Source organism: Watersipora subatra, chromosome 10 (genome assembly GCF_963576615.1).
Source record: "Watersipora subatra chromosome 10, tzWatSuba1.1, whole genome shotgun sequence".
Lineage (NCBI taxonomy): Eukaryota > Metazoa > Bryozoa > Gymnolaemata > Cheilostomatida > Watersiporidae > Watersipora > Watersipora subatra.
Genome location: NC_088717.1, coordinates 3,168,419 through 3,195,587, shown reverse-complemented (window position 1 = coordinate 3,195,587; position 27,169 = coordinate 3,168,419). Strand labels below are relative to the sequence as shown.

The 27,169-nt window shown below is 37.4% G+C and overlaps 1 protein-coding gene across 1 annotated transcript; it reads left to right on the top strand.

Annotated features, from left to right (window-relative positions):
* The first annotated feature begins 745 nt into the window (after positions 1 to 745).
* Positions 746 to 26,750, top strand: LOC137406227 (pseudouridine-5'-phosphatase-like). The gene is made up of 6 exons (XM_068092763.1): positions 746 to 825; positions 10,857 to 10,933; positions 12,028 to 12,169; positions 18,363 to 18,451; positions 20,915 to 21,064; positions 26,028 to 26,750. Exons 1-6 carry the CDS (start codon positions 771 to 773, stop codon positions 26,211 to 26,213), a joined length of 699 nt encoding a protein of 232 aa, XP_067948864.1. The 5' UTR covers positions 746 to 770; the 3' UTR covers positions 26,214 to 26,750.
* Positions 26,751 to 27,169: the final 419 nt, after the last annotated feature.

Sequence of the window (27,169 nt, the reverse complement as noted above, 5' to 3'; positions counted from 1 at the left end):
AACCTCTCTCGAGATTGTGATTTGTCTAGGTTCGGACTTAGCGATGTATTGACTGTTTCCCGTAACATCTATTTAATATTATCTCACTTGTTTTCTCTTTAAAGCAAAGCAAGTTAATGTTGTTGTTTGTATTTCTTATCTGTTTTATTTTGAATGATTTTTCTTTTGCTAAATAAAACTTTTGGCTGCCCTATTACTTTAATAGAAAGTTCATCGTATAAACTTTGAGATTTGCTACTGCCTGCTTTTGGTGTTTAATGTTTCTCATTATTCACTGTATTCTTAATAATATGTATTAATTATCTTATCTTAATCAGCTTACGTAAAATAGGCTGGTAAAAAGAAAATGTTTTTTTCTGCTCAAACTGTACGTCGCCGTTCTGTATGGTTATGTTTTGCCAACGTACTTGGTTGGCGAACTACTGTACTAACCATTGAACTTAAAACCCCCTAAGGGGTTTTAAGTTCATTGGTACTAACCTAAACACACTTAAAACCAGTCGCAACTGGTGTTTTAATGGCACGTCATTTTTAGAATAGTTGGCTAAACCACAATTAATTTACAAGGGTTATGAGATACGCCACACTAAAATTTTCTACTTCGAGAAGACAATTTTAGCGTGTCATGCCTCCAAGTTCCAAATTTTTCAAAATTCCAAAGTTTCCAAAATTGGGTGTGCATTATTCGGCCGAAATGTCTCGCTACGTCAGACTAACTTACTAGTACGCGTCTGTGACCATAAACTTGCAATCCACGGGCTTTTGCAAGGATGTCGTCGCATCAAATATCTCACGTTATCTTTGACTGTGATGGTTTGCTTCTAGGTATGCAGATATTACGTTTATGTCAAACTCGTTCCAGGTTTGTTTGACTATGTCCTGTAATCTAGGCTCTGATAGAAAAAAACACACATTGTAGGTGTACTCGGTGTGCTGAATTTGCAAATTCGCAAACGAGCACTTCATAAAGAGACAATTATTTCATACGTCTAGCACCTGTAAACGTTTCATTTTTTCCATTTATTTTGTGTACCAACTATGTGTGCTGCGTACGTTTGTACAATATTTGCTATGCACGATCTGATCTTGTTTAGCAACCTATATAGCTTCTTCAGGTAAATTATTTTAGTAGTACGTAGGCGAGCTATAGAATGATTGTGCAATAGAATAATGAAAGGTTTTCAGTGTAAGCTTGACAAGACAATTCTATTACACTTAAGCTAGCTCAATCATGGCCGCTATGGAAGCTAGTTGCGGCATAGCTGCCTGTTAGCAAAACAACACAGATGTTGCTACGCAGCATCAATCTGCAACGATGGCATACCAACCTCCCTTTTTCCACCAGCTTCAAACTGGTCACATGGTTCTCACTCAGTATCAACACTACATAGTCGAGCAACTACGCTTACTGCAAATATCACCAAATAGCAAAACGCGAGGGGCCACAGTCCACCTCTGAAAGGAATAGCAGCCCACCATAGTGAGTCACATCAATTGCAACTCTGTGCCAACCTTTCTTGACAGCCAGACTCTCAGTCGCCACAACATTTTCAATTTTTAACACAGAGTCTGTACACCAGCACGGCTCTCATCCAGCCTATTCATGCCTCACCTGTTGGCATGACAGGCCACTACAAATATGTCGAACAAGAGACAGGGTTCTGTCAACACCCAAGTGGTGACGCCAATGAGCCACTTATATGGCGTATCTTACACCCTCCCCAGTAAAGAGTGCCGCAGTCATTTCTGTAGTAAGAATATTCGTCTCAAGGTGTCCAAGCCAGCGCTTGGCTTATGGCTAGCCCTAGTCATAATACAATCAGCCATATTTTCTACCGTCAGTACAAAGTTGATAGATATTGTAAGACCATACTGGTCGCTCCTAGGCGAGGCTTCCCCAGCATCTCTGTGGCCAGCTATTTTTATCTTAATACGACTGCGCTTGTCTACAGTGTGACCTATCCGGTTGACGACCATGAGGGAGTCTATGGCCAGTGAGGAAGTACTGAAACCTAATGCAATTGCCAAACGAAATCCTTTTGCTACAGCCTTAATTTCGGTAATGTTAATACGTAGTTAATCGGCCTCCTTCCGTATCCACAGTTCATCTATAACATTGCCATCGACCTCCATGGCCACACACATACCAATAAAGCTAGCATTCGTCTAAACAGTCACAGATTCATCAGGATATCACTGCCAAGAACCCATAACAGGGTTCTCATGACGGGCCTTATCTAGTAGTTTGCTAGCCATAGTTTTGACTGTACCTGAGACTAACGCATTCCATGCTTCGCCGCACCTAACCGCTTTAGAAAGCTCCACTGAGGCAGCAGCCAGCCACTGGGTAAAGACTAACCAATTTGTTACACAGAGAGAATAGTTCTCGCTTTGTCAGTTTTGCTAGTTTGAAGCTGATCTCAGCGAGAACAGTACCTCTCAACATTTGCAAATCTCCACTGGAATCTTGCTTGCGTGATCCTCAATAATCGATCCCCATTGAGGTATGTCAGCTGTTTTGTGTCTAGTCTATGCTTAGCAAGGTGTCTATGCACCTCTTCAGCCTTAAATACAGACTTCTGAACCACTATATCATCAATGTAGTAATCTGTTGCACAACGAACATGATCATCCAGCGAAAGAGCCTTCCCAAGGATTGATGCCATAATCCTGGAAGCAAATGGAAAGTCAGACAACTAGTTGAGTCAGGGCATAGTGTACGCCCTAATTTTCCCAACCTGATGCTTCCACAGGTCTTTGGAAATGTGTTTCTGTAGATGTGTGAATTTCAAGTTTATGGCCCGAAGCGTACTTTGCAGCTGACATAACATTACGTTGTCTCTGCAGACGGGTATGCCATCATCCGTGTGACACTTGACAAAGATATTCAGCTCTCGGTAGTCCATGACTGGGTGCACCTTGTCTTTATTAGGCTGAAAAAAACTGCCAGCAATAGGATAATGCCCTGAATCAGAGTTGTCCCATTGTCTCAGCCAGCCCTCCGAGATTCCAGTCTCAATTTTAGCGCAGTAGCGCCACCGTATCAAGGTCACCTGAGTATTCTTGTTATCAGACACTGGAGTGTGTAATTGCCTTGATGACTCCCCAGACTACTCACAGCTAATGGTCCACCGACCCTCGGCAAAGTTAACAACTAAACTTGGATCTTCAACTTCCAGGGTCCCACTGCTAGATTTTTGTCTCCTCTCCGTCAATGTCCCACAGGCAACTGCAGCTTCGGGAATTTTTTTTAGAAACACTACGTCTAGCTAAATGAAGTTTTCTCCTACTAATCGAGTAATTGGAGTTGAAACCTATTTTCGCCGGGATAACGCCCATGTGATCTATAACATCACCCCCAAGGAGGCAGCGAACTCCGAAGTTTCCCAACTGTCTCGTTACTGAGGCACAAACATATCTCCCAATAATGATGATGCTGCCACTTACTTATGCAGTTTGGCCATCCGCTGCTACTAATGGCCGGCTTGAGCAAAGAACCAGTCTGTCCACCACCCGCGGACTAATGTCAACCCGCGTCAGTGACAACCAGAAACGACGTGCCAACCAGAAAGACCGTTTGAAATTGCTCGAATATCTGGCATAGGGTCATGTAGATGCTCCTACCAGCTCTCTCGCACAGCCAAGGTCCATTTCGTGTTGTACAAGCACCACTGAGAATATCTCCCTTGTGGGTGAGAGGAGATTCTCGATAGCCTTGCTTACCTATTTTCCATGACAAAGGGTGCCGTGCAGCCTTCCTCCCTGAAAGCTTGGCTTTCCTGTAGGCATAGTTCCTGAGCCTGTTATCACCACATCCACAATGCTTCATGCTACGCAACTGCTTCCCTGCAACTGCCTTAAACTCCTGTGCAGAACGCTCTGTTTCAGCAAGATCGTTCATCACTGTGGGCAAGATCAACTTGCCTTACACCCAGGCGAGTACGGACCCAAAATCAGCGGTGTACGCATGCTCTGCTGACACTGCCCACTCATGGAAGAGCCTCTCATAAAACTTAACTTTGAAGCCAAGATTGTCTGTGGTCATCCTGGTGCTTCTGCCGAATTAGTTATTCCATGTAAACATTGTATCACCAACTATTATTTGGCAGTTGGCGAAATGATGCTAGGGATCTTGTGGAGGCATTGTGTACTCGGCTACTAGTGTAGCCTTTATGACTTGAAGCCTCTCCGACACTCATTCTCCTATACAGACAAGTAGCGCCACCGCTCCGCATGTAAATAAGCAGGTCAGTCGGAGTCAATTGCTTCAAGGTGTAGAGACTTTTGTAGTCTCTCACCCACTCAGCTATCTCCACAGCCCTTTCACCAGCAAAAGTGTTCAACTGTCGCCTTATCCGAGTCCAGACCACATCAGGTCCGAGACAAGTCTCGAGTCACGTCAAGACCGAGTAAGGTCCACAAGCCTGGCTCAAGATGCTGACCACCACCACAGCATCCACTACCGCATGTGCAGGCTTCTTGCACACCCTCTGTCGCTGGTCCAACACCACCTATGCCCCTCCTCACTGGGGTTTTGGAGTCTACTTGAGTCTCAGAGTAGGCCAACTGCTTTCTGCTCCTATCGCCATGTTTTCCAATATGGCCACCAACCTTATTGGTGACACTATCTGTTGACTGCCAGCGCCCGACAACAGTCGAAATAGCTTGTCAGCAAAACACAAGTTGTTGTTACGCAGCACCAATCTGCAATGATGGCACACCAATCTCTTTGCCACAAGTCTTTACCACCACAAAGTTACATTCCCACAGCAGAATGATGTTACCAATTTCATGGCATCTCTACTGCCAACCAGTACGCAAGTCAAACAGCAGCTTTACTGCAATACTGTAGTCTCCTATGCCCAGACCGCCATATGTGAAGGGTTTCTCGTCAGCACAGGCACGGCAACTCAGTAGCTTGGTTCACTCGTTCTACTCACCTCACTGAAGCTTGTCCCTGAATCACGGATTCAAGCCGGTTTATATTGCGCAACCTGTTAGCTAGTCTCTTGGCTTTTTATGAAAGCCGGCTTTTCGAAAACCATGGCTTTTTATGAAAGCCAGCTTTTGTTTTACTGACTAAGCATGGTAAAGCTTTTGATATTCACATAATATTCCACACTGCTGGCAGAAATGGAGTCTCCAGTCTTATTAGCGTGAAGTGTAATAGCGTGGAAGGTGAAGATTGCTAATAGTTTGTTTTGGGCATAAAAAATGCGGTGGCAAAAACTTATTTGCTCTTTTCCATTCTACCAAGCGCAAGCTATCTATTGAGAGCTCAATAGTTCTCTTTTTAACTGACGTATATCACTGCCAATATGTGAGAACTTGTTGAGAAGTCTGTAAGTAGTGAAAGTAATACTACTGACATAACAACCTGCTGTGGCAAGCCTGTTATTTGTCTGGTACCAGATGCATTGAAAATTGCTTGTAAATCAGTCAAGTTTAAAAGCTGTTGACTCTTTTAGTCAGCCAGGGAAAACTGAGTTATCTCTTTGGTTCACTGATAGCGCTGGTTAACCAAACCACTGGCATAGCCTAGAAATGTTTTTAAAGCTTTAAAAACACTTAATTCAATTAACTCTCAAAAAATTTAACAATTCAAGTAGCATTACTTTTGCATCATAGGTCATGTAAGAATCGATCCAATTCACAATTCACTGCAAAAAAACCAATTCATTTCTCAATTTTCTAGTTACCTTATCTTCAATAAATTGGTTCAATTCAGTTTAATTCAATAGACAAATTTTATTCAAATAGACAAAAATAATTCTCTCAATTTTTATCAAACATTGACAGGTGACAAAGTGTTAACTTAACAATTAACTGCAATCACTACCTTAGCTACATGCTTTAGCTCATTCCCTTGACTGTTTGTATAACAAATATCAGTGAAAAAAAACATCCTTCGCTAACAATTTTTTTGCTTGTTCTGATGGAATTAAGTCATGCCAAACATTTCTTGTTGGCATACACTCGGTATTTTTGTTGCAAAAGCTAGAGTTGCTGTCATAAAACTTGAATTAAAAGTTTTTTTAATTCCAAAAAAGATCCTGCACAAGAATCAATGTATTTGAAAAACAACAGGAATTGTCAATATTTTTTTTAGTTTAGTGAAACAGGCTGTAAAAGAAAAACTCATTTGCATTTGCAAATTTCTAAATATTTTGGCAGGTTGACCAATATGCAGACACACATTCTTTAATATAGAAATATAGTCGTCAAAAATATCTTAGGTCTAGCATTGAAGAGTTTTCCTAGATGAAATACGTTTAGGTCACTGTTTACAATTTTTCTTTTTATTCATCTTAAACTGGAAATAAAAGAACTTGTAATCCAGGATTTTACATTGCGATTACTGAGTAAAGGCATCACCAACTGGCTCATTTTTGTGTGGCAAAATGATTACCCAACATCTAAATCTATTGTGGCAGTTTTGGGTGGATCTGTTAATTCGGTGATCCATGATCAATATTTTTGTATAGGTACTAAGGTGAGTCGTTATGAAGGCTTCCCGAAGGGTAAGAGTTAAAGCGAGTATTCATAAAGATTAAGCAAAAAATATAGGCATGACAATATACATAAGCATAAAAATGAACATACCGTTCTAGATGACTGGTGCGAAGGTAAACCACAGAACTATACTGGGTTAGTGCGTAGTACATATTTTTGACCAATAAAGTACACACAGTAATATCGAGGTCTGGCGATAACGTTTGTGGCTGGCAACATTGGACTATTAATACCAACATTTTCACTTTGGCGCACATCAAATAAAAGATAATTTTACTTATGACACTACTGCCTTTCATGGTTTTCCATTAATGCAGTAATAATCATAGAGGTAGTAATAGTTAAGGGAAGCATTCGTGCATTTCGACTCGAGTCATTCCGATTATTGAAAATAGAGAAAATAGAGAATCGAGTCAACATGCTTAGGATGACAGTAAAAAGTCGATTCGAATTCAATTTTTACTGGTAGGATGAACCGAGTCAATTCAATTCTACAGTAAGTATAATATACCAAAGAATTGATTCAATTCATTTGTTAGTTGAGCCTTAGGGCTTACTTGAGCAAGCATGTTAACCCGACTGCCCATCTCTTGCATAGCCTCCTGTGTCAACAGTCTAGTAGAATTTGGAAAGAATCATTTATGAAAATTGTACAAGATATGCCAAATTTTGTTGGAGTAATTCTAATGCACTAACACTGCAATGATCTTGCTTCATTAATGCTACTACAGTAATACATCACTTTTCACGGTTAATCCCGACAAAAGGCCCCTGTGATAAGTGGACACCTCTTGGGGAGTGTACACTTCCCCCTTCCTGTGATAAGTGCAAATCTACCAAACAAAAACTACAAAACTCATATCTAATAAGGTGACTTTTAGTTACCTGTAAGTATATTTCTCTTTTGGTTACAATTTGATTGGACAGTCTTAAGGGCGTTTAAAATGTGTGTGAGGCATTTCTACTCTTTACAAAGCATAACAAGAGAAACAGCCAACCACGGTGATGGCTATCACAGTGACGCTGGTGGAGGGATTTCACTGGTCCAGAGTATGAGAGATTTACGTACTTCGCGTTCTTATTTTCAATTATTTCTAATTGTTTTTACTTTTTTGATAATTATTTTCTTTCTTGCCAATTACTGAAGCCCCAAAAGAGGAACCGCGAAGTAGAGAGGGATTACCGTAGTTCAAATGTGTATGCTACATTCATACACAGAGCAGTGAGGAACTGGAATTTTTGGTGGTTTTATTGCTAATGCCAACCAATTTTATCTGAAATGATAGATTATAATGTATTATAATATAATTTATTTTATATATAATAAATCTATTAGCTCATTTGAAGAGTGCGAGCACTTTCAATCTCGATCACTAATCAAGTTTCTGCCATCGAGTCTTTCAACTTTTTCCATATAGCAAATTATTGCATTGAACCATGGTTGCCACAAGCTCTACATTTCAGGTAGACAAGGTAATCAACCTCTATTCAACCGTACAGACTTTAAAATATGATTAACCGAAGTTCTTCAAGCCCACATTTTCCTATCAAGAAAATTCTGGCCTGGTAACTATTACACATTGAAGCAAGGCCAACTATGATTCATTGACTTACATATCGGTTTCTATTTACATTGTTCCATCCACTCAGGATCTCAATCAGAATACCAACTGTAATACCCGTGTACAGTACTATTATAGCTATATAACGCATGATCTATATGACAACTGGTTGTAAACCCAATACATTGTGTTGCTGCTTCGAAGTTGCATAAGATCGTTGCCGCGAGATCCAGATTACGAAAAATGTTTTTGATTTCTCAGAAGCTTGCTTGCTTTGTTTAGTCAAAAGGTTTCACTTCAAAATGATTTCTGAATTTTAGCTGTTGCAGGTGATGGAGTGGTGACATCGCCTAATTTTTAGCCTGGCGTGTAAAGCTATCTTGTGATAAGTTAAAACATCCACTGATGTCATCCATCGCTAAGATCACTCCTCCTCCCTTTTCAATTTCATAAGATCTCGGCTCAATCTTTTTCACAATATAGATTATGAGTTGATGTTCTATCTTTCACATCTTTAACAAACCTTTTCAATGAGTTTCTAACATTAAGGGTATTAAATAGAGCTGCACCACGATTATAAAAATTAATCTCGTTCAATGACTGGTCTGAACCAGTTGATCTCCGACTAATCTTAGAATTAATCTAGCAGCAACCTGCATATTCAAAAACAAATAATACAGCTACATATAAATTGATTATATTTGAAAAATTTATTGTTAATTGGAGTACATGTTATGTACAATGTACATAAGTTACAATGTAATAATTATTATGAGTATGAAGATAGTCTATGAAGGTATATAACTAAGCCAGCCAAGAGTTGTGGCTCTTGAGGATTAGTTGCTGTTGCATATTGTCTTCGACAGCTGGTGATGATTTCTGAGCGGTAGGATGAGAATTAGTTAAATGATATCTCAGTGATGATGTGCTGTGGGGGTAGGCACATTCTTTTTGGCATATATTGCACTTCACTTTCTTGTTTATGCTTCCAACAAAAAGTGAAAATGCTCTACCTAGTATAGGTAGAGCAAACTGGCAATCTTATATTACTAATATTCTAAACGTGAAATATGATTGTGATTTTTTGAAAAATGAAAATACATGTAGAATTTACTTTAAAAAAGTTTTTAAATATAAACAAAGAATAGACTGTAAGATATTAAATAATACTAAAATCGCTTTTGTTGCTATTACCTAGAAACATGTTCAAACAACTAACATTGTCGCTTACAACTAGATTGGCACAGTGCTTGTGTCATTGTATTGTATAAACAAGTTTTATGTTAGTGACTCACTTAGTGTCTTAATAGTTGATTGCAAAATAATTGTGGTTGTATCTAATTGGTAAAAAAGTGTTGCTTGTCATAATAGTTATTTGTTAGTAAATTAAATGGTAGTAACTTGCTATGTTAATGTATATATTAAACAATACAAAGGCCCCACATCATGATCATCACCTTTGTTGCATTTTATTTGAAGATTAATTGGCTCAACACAGTTAATTGTGTATTTGTATTGGCCGCCCAGTTAAATGTTTAATTACCACGATCATTGTGCAGCTCTAGTATTAAGTAACATTAAAGGGTGACATTAAGTAAGTGTTAAGGGTTTAGACCCTTGTAACAGATGGCTTTGTGTAAGTGTTTGTATCTGGTATCTTCTAAACCAATATCTTATAAATAACTAAATGTAAATTTGATGCTTAGTAAGTTTTGAATGTTTTCTGTTATAGGATTTAATTACTGTTACACCTTTAATAAAAATAGTACCACCATCTTGTAAATTTTTACAATAGGTCTAGATAAGAAAATAATCTTAACAACCATCAGACAACCTCAGATCTGAGGTTGTCGGATGATAGTTTGTTTCAAGACAGTGCAACACATTTTATCTATAAAATGTGTTGCATTGTCTTGAAACAAAATACTGAATTGCTCACATAATTTTCAAATCATATCTTGTCTAGGTTAAAAACTCCACTCTTCATCAAACATTCATCATGAAGCTTTGTAAATAGGTGTTAAGACACCTTGTAAAACTGCCCATAAATAGAATTTAGAAATAACTGAACTGGAACTGAACAGGAAGAGTAAATACATCTAGAATCAGATGAGTATTCACTATTTGAAACTATAAACACTATTTGAAGTTGTCATAACTTAAAACCTGCTAATCAAACGATGGAACTACTTGTATTTGGGGGAAGTATTCATCATAGAAACAAACCTTAACAATCTAGCAAGGATCGTAAGCAAGCATTACAGGTCACTGTGTTAGCAGTTACCTGCCTTATATTGACATCTGTCATTAATGTATGCATAGTAATTGTTGCCCTGCCTGGAGTGTTAAAATAGAATGTTAGGAATGTTATGCCAGCTCTGTGCACATATAAACCTGTTAACATGTCGAGATAATTAAAAGCATAGTTTGCAAAAATATTGTTCTTACAAAATTCCCGAAAGAGTGTTTTAAGGGATATAACCACGAAGACCTAATTCATGAGGTGTTATTCAGTTCCTATTATATTCAGGGGGAAACAACTGATAACATTGACGCATGCAGGTTATCAAGTGGAGCAAGCCTAATTTCTAACAATGTAAAAAGTTGTCTCTGTTAAGGTCTAGTCATTCTTGGAAATGAAAAAGGCCATTGCACTGTGCAACTACCTAACCCAACGATAGAACAACTAACTCTTGTCACAGCTAGTCATAGATGTAGCTTTTTTACAATGAAGAGTTGCCAGATTTTTCTGTATTTCAGCTATGAATCCTTTGTTTGCAGACACGGAGAGTATATATAGCGAGGTTATCGGAGCTCTCTGTTCAAAGTATGGACACACCTTCAACTGGGACCTCAAGGTATAGCAAGAGGAGCTAATTTCTAAAATGTTTTTGTTAAAATTTCATGCGCTGTTATGATATTTTATGTATTTGCTGTTTAAACAAAAAACATCACACCAACAGTTCTTCATTAAAATGTCTATTGAGCTGGACATTTAACTAATGCTCAATTTCATATTCAATCGGTAGATAGTTTTTCACGTAGTATGATTTTTTATTCAAACCATTTTGGGCTAAACTTATTGGCTACGTTGTTCAGTCATTCACATCAGGTCACCCAAATAAAAAAGGGAAAGGTTGTTCTTCATTTTAAGTGCTTAATTGCAACTTTCTAAAACTTTCTATTATGTGGAGTGTATCTTCTATTTTCTTTGTTACAAGCTATGCAGGTATATCTTTTACTTTTCTGTGAGGTGCATTTTGTTTACTTTTTCTATTTATACAGTTTAGCCTTGTTTCTGCAACTAAACTTTATATTGGAAGATATTTTTCATATAAAGCAACAGATACATGGTTCATGTAGAGTTTGTTGGAAACTCTAAATATTGAATTCACTCAGGATTTTAAGAGAGACGATTTTACTGGTTGAGTGCGTGGTTCACAGTCTTTATTTTTACCGTGTAACCTGAAATAACATTTCAGTAACATTTTATACCAACTCGTTAAGCACAATAGATATTAATGCAGTAAAATATGAAAAGTTACAGTATGATAGCAAGTAAAAGTACTGAACATCAACTGAAATGTGACAAGAAACAATATAACATGGTATAAACAAGTAAAACAGCATATGCGACTAACCTGTAATCTCTAGAAAATAATCCTTTGGCAATTGACAACTTAATAATTAAAAGTAGTAATTCAAATCTGGCTGTCTTCTACAGAAGCTAGAGAAACGTCACGCTATGAGTTAAGCAAAACTTTAGCTTGTGACTCAACGCCGGCAACTATCATTGGTCAGCACGGATTAGGCCAATTTGACTCGGCATGAATTTTCAAACGAGTTTAGCAGGAGTGCTAAACTAATGAACTTTTCCTACAGTTCAAGCTTTAACATATAATAGTTTACAGAATTAAATGGTTGGTAAATTGAGCTTCCCGTGTTTCCTCAGGCAAAGCAGATGGGTAGAACAGAGAGGGAGTCAGCCCAAGTACTCATAGACTACTTCCAGTTACCAATCACAGTAGATGACTATGTAGCTTTCACAGAGAAAGGATATATCGAACATTTTCCTAGTTCTAAACTCCTACCGGGTCTGTTCAGTATCAGTCTTTTGTATGCTATGGCATGTCTGTTGTATAGTGTGCCTGTTGTGTAGTATGTCTGTTGTGCAATGTTTCTCTTGTGTAATGTGCCTGTTGTGTAGTGTGTCTCTTGTGTAGTGTGTCTCTAGTGCAGTGTGTCTCTTGTGTAATGTGTCTCTAGTGTAGTGTGTCTCTTTTGTAGTGTGTATCTTGTGTAGTGTGTCTCTTGTGTAGTGTGTCTCTTGTGTAGTGTGTCTCTTGTGTGGTTTGTTTGTTGTGTAGCGTGTCTCTAGTGTATCGTGTCTTTAGTGTAGTGTGTCTTTATGTTGGACAGGAAGTAATTCAATGGACATTAACTGACTCATAGATGAGGTCAATGTTTACATGAGCCACAAGTCATCAATGTGGTTTCTTGACCTTACTTGAACCCTGGTTAATCTGTTATTGTCAAACTATTGTTTTTACATCCTATGTGTATATATATTCTGGTAGAATTGCCAATAAATCAGTTAGTCAGCATATACCTGAGAAGATATTTCCAACAGGTTATGGGCCCAGTCATAGTGGCTTATTAAACTTACTACTTTACTATTTATTACTGAACTGCATCAAGCATGGCGACTGGTGAAGAAAAGTTAAGTTTGGACAAGCTGACAAGGAACAATTACAGCACATGGAAGTTTAAACTAAGACACCTGCTAATAGCTAAGGAGCTATGGGAATTAGTGGATGGGTCTGCTGAAGAACCGACAGAAGCAACAGCCAAAGCAACCTTTGTGAAAAAGACTAATCAGGCTATGTCGCTGATGGTGCTCTCGGTAAGCGATGATCTGCTATACTTAATCACTACCTGTGATAAGCCAAAAGAAGTGTGGGACATCCTACAAAAACATTTTGTGCGGGATACTTTAGCAAACAAGCTATTCCTCAAAAAACAATACTTTCGAGCGTTAATGAAAGAGCGCTCCTCTGTGGAGCAGCATTTAAAGTTTATGAAAGAATTAACTGATAAGCTTGCAGCAGTAAATGCTGTAATATCTGAAGAAGATCAGATCGTGACTCTACTGGGAAGTCTTCCAGAAAACTTTTCCACACTAGTGACAGCACTGGAGGCTAGAGTGGATACTGGCCTTTCAATGGGTTATGTACAACAGGCAATACTAAATGAAGCGCAACGTCAGGACGAAAAATCATTTGGAAACTCAAGGTTGTCATTACCAGACTCTGCCAATTTTGCCAACAAGGGAAGGCAACTCAAAAACAAACGGCAGAACCACGACAGGAAGTGCTACAGATGTGGGAGTCTATATCATCTGAGATCGGACTGCCCAGAACTGAAATTGAACGTTGGTGGTTACGCTCATCGACAAAAACACGTTGCAAAGCACGCTGCAGATGATCGAGCTGAGAGCAGCTCTGACTCAGCATTCACCATACAAAACACTAACGCTACTGACAATAAGACATGCAAGTGGCTCATCGACTCTGGAGCCACGAGTCACATGACATTTAACAGGAGTATATTCAAAGAGTTTACCGAGTTCGGAAAGCCTCGGAAGGTAAGCCTTGGAGATGGCCATCAGCTGGATGCAGTCGGCATTGGTAAGGTGGAGGTCTACACCGCGGTAAGTCGTACTAAGTCTAAACCAAATACTATGCATGATGTACTCCTCGTCCCTGCAATGAAGGTGAGCCTGTTCTCCGTGCATTCAGCAGCATCTCATGGTGTTATCGTGCAATTCGGCCACTCTCGCTGTTGGCTGAAGAACAAGAGTGGCAAGGTCAGAGCCACCGGAACTTTGATTGACAAACTCTATTATCTAGACACATGTTTAAATGAAGAACATGCTTCTGTAGTTTCAGAGTTATGGCATCAACGCTTAGGGCATGCAAGTGCATCTGTCATGGCAAATGCTAGGGACTTAGTGACAGGAGCTGATTTGTCTACTGTCAAAATAGATGTGTGTGAACCCTGTATTTTGGGAAAAATGTCTAGGAAACCTTTTCCTAAAGATGGTGTTGTTAAGTCTAGTAGGTGACTAGAAATAGTACATACTGATGTGTGTGGCCCGATGAAAACAAAATCCATCGGTGGTAGCCAGTATTTTGTTTCTTTTATTGACGATTATACTAGACATGCTTTCCTCTATTTCATGCGTGAAAAATCTGAGGTACTTTCTAAGTTCAAGGAATTTCAGGCTTTTGCTAGCAATCAGGCTGGCCAGAGTATCAAGATTTTACGTAGTGATAATGGTGGTGAATATATTGGAAAAGATTTTGAAAACTATCTCTCGTCTTGTGGCATTCTACATCAGCTTACTGTGCGGTACTCGGCTGAGCAAAATGGGGTAGCGGAGCGCTATAATCGAACCGTGTGCGAATCTGCTAGGGCTATGGTAGCGCAAGCGAGGCTGCCAAAGCGTTTCTGGGCAGAGGCCATCGCTAATGCTGCTTATATTAAAAATAGATTACCCACTAAGGCTACTAGAAAAACTCCTTATGAGCTGTGGTGCAAGCGCAGGCCTGACATTAGTCATCTTAGGGTGTTTGGATGTGCTGCGTTTGCCCATATTCCAAATCAGCTAAGAAGCAAACTTGATGTCAAAGCCGAGCGCATGATCTGTATTGGATATAGTGTCAGAAGCAAGGGGTATAGGCTGTACAACCCCACAACTGACACAGTAGTAGTGCGTCGTGACATTGTGTTTGATGAGTCAAAGTTAGGGTTACCCAGTCAAACTGATCTATCTGATCAACCACAGTCATGTGATGTCGATGCAAGCCCAGACCCAATTGAAAATGGCACTGAAAATCCAACGAGCAATCCGCGTCGTTCTACTCGTGTTCACAAGCCACCTGTGAGATTTGGTATTGATGAGTACACAAGTGCTTGTGCTGATTATGTAGCTCTGAAAGCATGTGACATAATTGAACCCCGCAGTTATTCCGAAGCTATCTCAGGTTCTCAGTCAAAGGAATGGCAGGCAGCTGCTGATGCTGAGTATAAGTCATTAATTCAAAATGAAACCTGGGATTTGGTGGAGCTACCAAAAGGGCGTAAAGTGATAGACTGTAAATGGGTTTTTAAGATAAAATATGATAGTGAAGGCAGGGTAGACAGGTTTAAGGGTAGAGTAGTGGCTAAGGGTTTTGAGCAAAAGTATGGCATAGACTATGAGGAAACTTTTGCCCCGGTGGTCAATTTTCCTTCTCTACGAGCACTGATTTCACATGCTGCCTCCCACAACATGCTCATACACCAAATGGATGTTGTTACCGCTTTCCTTAATGGCAGACTTGAGGAAGAAATATACATGAAGCAACCGGAAGGGTTTAGTCAAAAGGGCTCTGAAAAATTGGTATGTAAGTTACGGAAAAGCATATACGGATTGAAACAAGCACCTAGGTGCTGGAATGCAGTTTTAGATGAGTTTTTAAAACAGCAAGGTTTTTGTCAGTCAGGTGGAGATCAGTGTGTATACATCAGAGCGCATGATGTTGAGAAAACTATAATTGCAGTGTATGTCGATGACTTGGTTATTGCAAGCAGTTCTGAATCCGAAATGTGTGCAGTCAAAGAGTCCCTAGCTGCTAGATTTAAAATGAAAGACATGGGAAGTCTGCAGTATGTACTAGGTATCAATGTTGTGCAAAATAAAAATGCTGTATGCCTGAATCAAGTAACATACATTGAGCAAATCTTGAAGAGATTTGGGCTGGAAGCTTGTAAACCAGTAACTACACCAGCAGCAGTAGATGTTAGGCTAGTTAAGGATGATGGGAGCAAGCCAGTGGATCAAACTCTATATCAATCCATGATAGGCAGTTTGTTGTACTTAGCTGTCGCATCCCGGCCTGACATATCATATTCAGTGGGAGCACTTTCAAAGTACAATAGCTGCCCAACAGAGACACACCTCACAGCTACTAAACGTGTATTTCGCTATTTGAAGGGTACAAGCAACTACACACTTAGGTATTCCAGACTGAGGCCTGAGGTAGTAGGATATTGTGATGCTAGTTGGGGGGACAATGAAGATAGACATTCAACCAGTGGAGTTGTGTTTACCTGCGCGGATAGCCCCATAGTTTGGCTAAGCAAGCGTCAGTCGACTGTTGCGCTATCAACTGCGGAATCAGAATATATTGCGTTGTTTTCAGCAACAAAAGAAGCTGTGTGGCTTAGACAACTGTTTTCTGATTTTGGTGTAAAGCAATCAAATCCCACTACAATCAATATTGATAATGTTGCGGCAGCAGCAATCGCGAAAAACGGTAAAAGCAGTAAAAACATCAAGCACATGGAAATTAAGTACCATTACGTTCGAGAGATGGTAGCAAAGAAAGCTGTTGCAACAGCCTATTGCCCAACAGAGGTTATGTTGGCTGACCTACTAACAAAGCCAATGCCACGCCAACGATTTGAGGCTCTGCGCTCTAAGCTTGGTATCGTGTGCGGTACATCAGCCGTGTAGGATGCCACGAGTTTGGAATTAATAAAAGAGTAATTACTTTTTGTATGCATAAACACTTGATACTTCGACAACCGATTTAATGTAATAAAAGGTGTGAGGAGGAAAATCATGCTAGAAGTAGGGAAAGCATGTACTTAGGTCAAATTTCTGTTTATGTATCATTATATACTTGTATTACTCATGGAAATCCTTTTCTTTTTTGTGTGATGATTATGTACTGAATATTGTATTAAAATCTGTGCTTGTTTTATCTTTATGACCATATGAATTAAGTGGGAGTGTTGGACAGGAAGTAATTCAATGGACATTAACTGACTCATAGATGAGGTCAATGTTTACATGAGCCACAAGTCATCAATGTGGTTTCTTGACCTTACTTGAACCCTGGTTAATCTGTTATTGTCAAACTATTGTTTTTACATCCTATGTGTATATATATTCTGGTAGAATTGCCAATAAATCAGTTAGTCAGCATATACCTGAGAAGATATTTCCAACACTTTAGTGTAGTGTGTCTCTTGTATAGTGTGTCTCTTGTGTAGTGTATTTTTTCTGTAGTGTTTGTATGGTGGAATTCTATGCGTTTAGGTGTCTGTGACATTAATGGAGACATTTTATTGGGTAGCCAATACTGAGAGTAAAGATATTATTTTGCAGAAAAATTTATAAGGGCTCGTGTTGCAGACACTGGGTTTCGATGGTTCGAATGGCTTCAGAGTTGCTTGCACTCCGAATCATAGAAACGGTAAAATCTGACAGGATTTGACGCCATTTCACTGCAATTCACCGTAATAACTGCATAGCAAGTAGTAAATTCTGTTACTGTTTTGTAATAATTATATAGGGCAACAATAAGGAAAACAAAAAAAGAAAATTCTGAGCTCGTATCCTGGCTGAGTTAGTGCAACGAGTGTACGAAGCATGAATTGAAAGTGACCGTGACCAATAAGTGCATTTACTTTAATAAGTTTTGTTTTGAGGTGTACATTGCTAGTTTTGAGGTGTACATCGCTAGTTTTGAGGTGTACATCGCTAGTTTTGGAAACATTGAATCACTGTGCAACCCATTATGCAAAAAGTGCAACTCCGAAATGTTGGAACGGTGGAGTGCGAATTCGTCGGTAGAGGTTGACTCCGAATTCATTCGAAGCATCAAAATCCAGTAAATGTTAACAAAAGTGGCTGTTCAGATTCGTAATATCATAAAAAATTGCTACCTTTATGTGCCAAGAAATCTTTTGCAAATAAAGTCTTGGAGATTTCAGTTGTGTATTCAAAGCTGACTATAATTTATTATTGTTGCCTGTCTTTTTTCCTCATAAGTATAAATACAATGAACATTTGTCTTGCTTTTATTCTCAAACCTGTCAAGTGTTCTGATGGAAAACTAACATACAAGTTTTAGTAATCTTTGTTTATCTTGGAGACCTTTGCTGTCCGTCCCTTGGTTTTCTGCTAACTATTTTACTGTTATGATTGTCAATGGATAGCCAAGAATTACAATTTGGCAGAGTTCTAGTGTATAGGTTTGCTTTAGTTCTTTATTAAGAAGACAAGACAATACAGCGACCCCAATCTTAACATTAGTTTTTGTGATCATGGTTTAACAACTCTAAATATATGGCACTAGAAATTAGAAGTTGCTATTTTAGAACCTTTGTTACTACTAAATTTTTTTTTCATATATTGTTATTTCCATGTTCTTTAGAGTTGTCTTATGTTTGTAGGTGCGGAGAGGCTAGTGAGACACCTGCATGCACACGGGGTGCCTATTGCTGTGGCCACAGGCTCGAGTGAGTTCAAATATAACTTAAAGGTAGGATCTAGATTTACACTATTATAATTATATATATATTATACAGTAAGGTTATGATATCTTTTCATAGAGCTGACCAATTAAAGGCTTTTGTTTTTTGCGTGTGTAGATTCATCGCCTTCCATTTCACTTTCTTCAGACATAAGTATTTGGGATTTGATTTGGACTGTTAGATAGATTTTTCCATCATACTGCAGTGCTCTTTTAACTGCTGGATTTGAACTCCTGAGATCGCAACCGCAATTTTCGAACCATGCATTTAGCCACCAAGCTGCACTGTTTTTACGATTCAATTGCTTTTATCTTACACTACATACCCTTTTCTTAATTGCCCACGCTAAATGACGTATTAATTGAAACTCTATGGACTCTATTAATTCTATGAAACACGATGGTTTTTCTTCCTCGCCGTACTAGGGCTAACTTGTTGTCCCCAAAACGATAGTAACAATAATTTCCATCAAAATTAAAACTTGGGGATTGTATCTCAGTTCAGCGTCATCCATTATGATAAAAATGGGTTCGCAAACAGATATGTAATAAAATTTTGGTTAAAAGTTTACTAAAATGCATACGAAAACTTCAAGTATGTTTTAGTAAGCTAAATTCATATAAGTTAAATTCAGCATTTATGTACACATCTGTCTTGAAGGTAAAAACTCTGCATGTAATACACTGCAATGTTACATTTTCTTGCAGATCATAATTACAAATTGCATTAAAGTTATTGTATGTAACTATAGTTACTAAGGTTAACATATTGCTTTGTTACTATTTTTTAATGATGATTATGATGATTTTTACCAGGCAGTGATTGCATTAGATAATTACTATAGGTTTCTATACCACTATGTGTCTATACTATATTTTCACCTTATGATGCCAACACTGAAACGAACTAAAATCATATAATCATATACCAAATAATTCTTATTGTAATCATAGCAACTCATCATCATATTTTTCATTATAATCGTAGCAAAACAGACTATATTTAACTATTACTTGGTAATGATTGCACATTTACATTTAAACGTCTTTACAGTTTTATTTTTCCTAATTTTTTTCAACAAAACAAAACATTTCTTTCATGATATGAAATTTAATAGTTACAGCTGTTTAAAAAGTTTTAAAACTTCACAGTTTTCTTTTTCGCTTAATTTATTTGAACTGCACAAAAACATAATCTTTAAATGTGAATCTTTAATTCACTTTAAAAGCATTCTTAAATTTATATATACACATAGGAAGCCCTTTAGAAAAGATTTTTTTTTATAAATTTTTCACTAAAGGAAATATATATTCTTAGTCTATTATTTGCCATGTATGATGGGAAGTAAGACTTCTAGATGACTAATAAATATTTTAAAGGTTGATTTGCAATAAAATTCACATTACAGTTATTTGGTATCAAAGGATTCACCATGTCTTACTCTGTTGTGTTGTAAGTGTCAAATATGTGGAAATGTGATTACAAGCTCTTAAAAGCTCAAAAACGAAAAGCCGCCGTAGATTGGAATCTCTTTATTTCGATGACGTAGCCATGAAATTTGGTTATTGTCTTGTCACGTGATGTTCTCCCGTGAAGTGAAAGGCCAATAAAAAGCTCAATATAAAACTTATCGTAGCACTAGTTTATGACAAACACTTCGGGTTTTACCGAAGACCCGTATCAAATATAGATGCTCGCTACTTTACAGTTTTGTTTTGGTTTGGTCTAATCGGCAAGTCGTAATCTGATCATGTGACCCAATACTTCGCAAATAATTTTTGCAGCACTTTTCGATCATCACAAGTGACCAACAGGCTCGTCATGATCCTCAGACAATGATATGTACTCCTTCAAACTAAGGCCAAAATATTAAACAAATTTTTACAGTAAGTTATAAGATATCACTGCTAAAAGTGACAGCATTACGATGACGATAAAACAGATGCGTAAAAACAATAGACATGGTTTTATTGAATGCGTGAAATATATTTGTGAAAATATTTCGACGAATAAGGTTGCATGAAAGTGTAAACAGAAACCATCTCTCACAACTACATCACATTTGAGCCATTTTGGAAAGAGAATCCAAACTACGGCGATCTCGTGTGGCTGCGATTTCTCTTCGTTTTTGAGCTTTTAAGAGCTTGTAATCACCTTTCCACATATTTGGCACCTACAACACAACAAAGTAAGACACGGTGAATCTTTTCATATCAAATAACTGTAATGTGAATTTTGTTGCAAGTCAACCTTTGAGATGAAGCCCCTATTTGGAACATTGGTTGATTTGTGATTAATTTTAATAAAAAAAATTTTGGTAATCTATTAACACAAAATTTTAATTGCACTAGCAAAGGCATGTCTAAGACATGACTCTGTGGCTTAAAGAGTGTTAATAAAGTTGTCAGTGCATCAGTGAGGTGTTCGTTCTAGGGCATTTAGTATTTTGAGTCACACGTTTTATATTTTAGATCACAAATCACAAAGAGTTGTTCTCTCTATTTTCTCACATCGTGTTTGCTAGTGATGATCCAGACGTTCGTCAAAGTAAACCCTGCCCAGATGTTTTTAATGTTTGTGCTGAACGTTTTCCTGGAGAACCACCTTCAAACAAATCCAAAGTAAGTTGTCCCTTGTATCTTCTTTTTCTTCTGGAATTGTATTTGCTTTTGAGCGGGTTGTGAATCATTCCTTCGTTTAGATTTATGCAAGAGGCTAGTATTTTTTGTTTGTTTTGCTGGATGCTTTTAAATTCGTGTTAAATCTGACGAATTTGCATTTGGTGTTGAGTTTATTTCCGTCTTGCTGAATGCTTACATACATACATGTTTACATACACACTTACATACTCACTTACATACACACTTACATACATACTTACATACATACTTAGATACATACTTATATACTTACTTACATACTTATATACTTACTTATATACTTACACACTTATATACATACAAATATGCTTAGATACACACTTACACACACACACTTACTCACACTTACATTCATACTTATATACTTACACCCTTACACACATACTTACATACATCCACACACACTTACATACATGTACATACTTAGACCCATATTCACGTACACACTTACATGCTTAGATATATACTTACACACTTACATACACACTTACATACATACTTAGATACATACTTACATACATACTTAGATATATACTTACACACTTACATACATACACACTTACATACATACACACACACTTACATACATGTACATACTTAGACCCATATTCTCGTACACATATACATGCTTAGATATATACTTCCACACTTACATACACACTTACATACATACACACATACTTACTTACATACAGGCATACTTCAGCATCATATTCATCAAGCGAACGTTCATCATCATTTAATGACTCAAAATAATCTGCAAAAGTTAGTATCATGTTATTCTTCATCTGCACCTGATCATCTTCATCTGCACCTGATCATCTTCATCTGCACCTGATCATCTTCATCTGCTCCTGATCATCTTCATCTGCACCTGATCATCTTCATCTGCACCTGATCATCTTTATCTGCACCTGATCATCTAAGGCATACCAGCAAATGAGTCGCATCAATTTTTCTTTGCGATATGGTCCTAGTAAAAATGTTATTACAACGAGCAAAGTAGATAAAAATATTTAAAAACGGCTAACAATGGAAGAAAAATTTTTGGTCTAATGCCCTGTGCAAGAATTAATTTGATTGGTTCTTGCTCTTACTTACAAACGGCATTTGTAAACAGTGTCATGTGGATGCCGATATTCTGGCCGTAAGGGTTTTTACACATCCTACGCAATGCCAGAATACCAGCCGTCAGGGTTCAAAGGGTTAAGCCTGAGGGTGCACTTATGTTGTATCAGTGTGGTTTGTACTTCAACTGGTCTGAACATTTGTATTTGTGATTAACTGGGTTCATTGTGAGAAGGAAGTTATTGTGTATTTTATGTATGTATAATGAATTTTAATGTTTTTTAATTGATTTTCTTTTATTTTTTATTTTTTATCGATTATTTCTTAAATGCGAAGTACTGAAACCGCGAAAGGTGAGCTTCGAAGTAGCGAGGAATTACTGTATAATAAGTACAACTTGTTGCATAGTGTCTAGTTTATCATGATACGGACAAGCATAAGATACCCAGTATACTGAGAGTGTAAAGCATAGCATCAGGTTAAATGGTATGTGTATGAGAACGGTTTTAGTGGAAGATCTCGAAATTGTAGCATAAAGATTAGCAACGAAAAAATGAACGCGCTTTGGATAATCGAACAAGGAAAGTGGTGGGTAGTCTCAGTGTTCAAATAGCCTGTAATCAAACAGTCCAGTCTAGTAAGTGTTAGAGTTGCCCCGATTCTAATTTCACCAGCCGATTCAGATACCGATCCGATACACCGATTCTTATTGAAAAATAATCTGATTCAGATACCGATTCAGATCTTTTGTGTTGCATAGATAATTGTTAATTTCATTATGCAAATATAATGCAAAGAAAATATAAATATTGATGTATTTGTTTGTATTCATGGAAAAAAGATATACATGTATATATAGTCACATGCTGGCATACCGTGCATCTAGTAGCAAAACAGTCCATGTTTCTTGTAATCTGCTATTAATAATGGTAATTACTGTTAGTGGTACAGCTTTCTTTGTGATAATGAAGTCTCTCTTCTACTGCTGATGGTACTGCTGCGCCTGTACAAGTTTAGAGCAAATAAATGTTTCTCTTAATTACCGTTAGTGATTCAATTATCTCAGTGAGACGTCTTTATCTTCCATCACTATCGATGTAGCCAGTCGTACTGAAGAAAGACTCACTTGCCACAGATTATGGAGGACAGGCTAAAAACCGATAGGCCACTGAGGTTATTTTATGCGATGCAAACGATACTTCATATCATCAGGATCAAGAGAGATAGATAACTTTATGCATCGACTGCTCACATTACTTTCGTAATGCTAGTACATAGAAATATTACACCACATTCTTGTTTCCCATAATTGTGCTTTTGTTCGTGATTGGCTGCAATTAATCATATCGCTGTAATTGGGAAATACCGCACTCGGTGATTACGTCCTGACTAAAGCCAAAAGATTCCTCAGCTGTGTTGGTGTTTATTAGGCTATAGACATGAAATAGATTATGTGACAGGCCCGGAATTCATTAAGTAAAAGTAAGAAACTTGCAGCTGATGACTTTTTATTAGTGTAGCAGGCTAAAATGCGGTTTTCTGCTAAATAGTTTATATGTAAAAAGTATCTGAAGTTTCCGATTTTTTAAGAAAAGATCGGCCGATACCGATTCAGATACTCAACACCCATATCAGCGCCGATACCGATATTAAAATCGGGGCAACTATAGTAAGCGTACTACATGCTTTATATTTAGAAATCAGCCGAAGAGTGCTTAATTTAATTTCCTGAGTTGTCTGCTCCTGTATGCCACTAGGCATACATATCAAGTTGCTTTCTACCTTTGCTGAATAGCACAGGGTTGGCATTTTTCTCGGGAAAAACTGTTTTTCCCAGGGCAGCGGGAAAAACTGGTAAAAACCGGGAAAAACTGGTAAAAACTGGGAAAAACTGGTAAAAACTGGAAACAACTGGGAAATATTACAATGCCAGAATTTTTTATCCAAATATTTTGCTAAACAACGAATTTAATAAAAATGGAAAATTGAACTAAACAATTAGTTGTGTGACTCGATATTTATATCAATCAATAGCAATGGAAATAAAATAGTGTTTAAAAGTGGGAAAAATTGAAAAAAATCAACACCCAAGATACAGGCCAACGTTAAATAACGATGAGCCTTTTACAGTCCAAAAATAAAACTGTTTTGAAGTGTATTGTTTAACACTTTTTCCTTAGTGCATACCAAGCTGCGCAACAGGCTTGGAGTGGAGAAAGCATCCAAACTAGTAGCTTAATACCAAAACCTAAAAACAAGTTCTTTAGAGTATGATTCGGCCGAATACGAGGATTAACTTTTTTTCGACAATCAATTCTCAATACTCTAATCCGTTTGTTCAGTTCACCGGTCTCGACTACTTGGCATTATCTTCATGTGCTTTCGTTTTTTAATTATTTTTTAATTGTTGTATTATGCTTACTGTCATGTTTCACACATATCAATTTTGCTTTTCATTGAATACTACTATTTAATATATGTAAATAAACAAATATTGTCTTGTGATCTGGTATTTTTATTCAATATTTACTATTATTTAGTAAATAAACCAACTTACGCTTTAAACCAAGGTTAACTAAATTGGTTTAAATTTAACTAATTTAAACCAAGGTTATGCGCTTTTTTAGCCTGTGTACTGTTAAAGAGTGATAAAGAAGCTCTATGACAGCTAATAGTATAAGTGTATTGTTATTCTTTGCTTAAGCATTAGTCAACTTGTCAAAAAAAGAGGTTCTTTAGTTTTTCCCACTTTTGGACAAAAATGAGTTTTTTCCCGGGGCGGTAAAAACCGGTATAAACCGGCGGTAATAACCGCCATGGGAAATACTATGCCAACCCTGGAATAGCATGGGTAGCTCCTTTTTAGACCTCATTGTTAAAGGGTACATGTAATATTCCATGGGAATTTACCTTGTGTGCTGTTTCACCTTTAACATTTTATAAAAACTGGGCCCAAGATAATTGGGGGGTTGTTTTTTCACCTGATTTTACACCTGATTAAATTCGGATTCATAGTTTTGATTTGTTTTGTCGTACTTCTGGTTTACATAATTTGATGAAATTTTTTCCACTTGATGTGGCATAGGTTTTTAGTGTAATTTTGAAGTTTGTTTATAAGTTGATTAAACTATTGGTTCTTCAGATATCGTCAAAATTCCAGGTGATCTTCGAACCGACCGATAAATAAAAAATGGCTGCCAAAAGAACATTACCTGCTAATGACACCCTGACATAAAGGATAAAAAATAAACAAGACTAGAAAGTCTTTTCTTCTCAGCACCAAAAGCTTCTCACTAAAACTTTTTTTGCTCTTCATAAAAAATATATACACTCTATCAGGCTCGGTGTACATCAATCATTTTATTACTTCGGTTTCCTCTAAAACATCACAACTTTCAAAGAGTGTGAAAAAAGAATATACTATATTTACTCTCTGATGTTTTATAGAGTTCTACAAGTTTGGAGCTTAAAAGTGATGTTCAGTTCAAAAGGAATAGTACTACTCTAAGTACCTTCGCAGTAGATTATAAGTTGATAATACTGTCTAAGATCATGGGTCTGGTTTGTATTACAAGGTTAGGCTTTAAAGGTGTTAAGAAATAATATTTGTCTAGTATTTTGTGTAGTTCAGTCATGACTTAAGGTTATTCCTAGGTAGGCATATTTGCTCCAATGTAATGATGATTTTCGCCAAAGTGCGGATTAACTATGTTTATGTAAGAATTAGCGGATTAATAATTATGTAATAATTAATAGATTAACAATTTTTATGTAAGAACTGGTGCTAAACTAGCCCTAGCACTAGTTTTGGGCTTTGCTGGCTTCTGGATGTGTTATTACTGCTGCTTTATTTCAGGTACTTGTCTTTGAGGATGCCCCAAATGGAGTCGAGGCTTCCTACAGCGCAGGCTTTCCTTGCATATTCATACCAGACCCTAATCTGAAGGTCTCTGAAGATGTCAAGGAGAAAGCGACAACAATTTTGTCATCTTTAGAAGATTTTATACCTGAGCAGTACGGACTGCCTGCGTATGACAGTTAAATTGTGCCCCTTATGCTCCCTAGGTAATCCGCTCACTTCAATGTTGGCAGTTGTCTACTCTCTGAATGTGGCAACTCAATGGTTTTATCTGTTGCATTAGTTAAACCGCTTTGGTATCTCTTTTAAGGACATGTTAAGGACATAAGATAATGTTTTACTTTACTATGCAAGCAATCTTTGCGCTCGAGTATATCAGATATAAAACATGCAAAGGAGCTCTCTTAACAGTTTTTTACAACATCCCGTAGTCAGTACGACAGTAACTGTGCATACATTCATGACAGCTGTCCGTATAAGAGAGACAACTGTTGACACAGTGACTCGCAATGCGTGTTCAAGATCCCTAGTCTTAATCATTCATATTATGATTAAATTGTTACCATTTGTACTTCTATTATGAATACATTCTGTCAAATACCGGTAGCTCCATTGTTGTTTTTTTAGCAGGTTTTAAGTTATGACAACTCCAGATATTGTTTGGTCATTCTTATCAAAGTTTTGGTAGGCTCATCTGATTATAGATTTATTTTCTCTTCCTGCTCAGTTCCAGTTTAGTTGTTTCTACATATTATTGGTGGGTAGTTTGAGAAAGGTGGCACAACTCCTATTTAAAAACCTTCAGGAGGAATATTCCATGAGGAGTGGAGTTTTTAACCTGAACAAGATTGGAAACTTGCTGTATGTGAGCAATTCAGTAAAATGTTTCAAGGCAATGAAAAACATTTAATCTGGGACTGTTCATTATAATCTTGTCTTATTGTATTAATCAACCATCACCCAACTATCTTCAATCTGAAGAATATGAATCTGTTGGAAACATTTTTATGAATAACTAGTCCTTTACAGGTGATAAGTATTTATGCTATCTGATACTTACCTTGTGCCCAATACTTACCTTTGTCTACACTATATTTAAATGAGGTAGATGGTAATGCGGCCCAACTGTAAGAACTCAA

Coding starts and splice junctions, on each gene's coding strand:
- LOC137406227 (XM_068092763.1), top strand. CDS start 771: ATGTCGTCGCATCAAATATCTCACGTTATCTTTGACTGTGATGGTTTG. Junction 826..10,856: donor CTGTGATGGTTTGCTTCTAG/GTATGCAGATAT, acceptor CTTTGTTTGCAG/ACACGGAGAGTATATATAGC. Junction 10,934..12,027: donor CCTTCAACTGGGACCTCAAG/GTATAGCAAGAG, acceptor GTGTTTCCTCAG/GCAAAGCAGATGGGTAGAAC.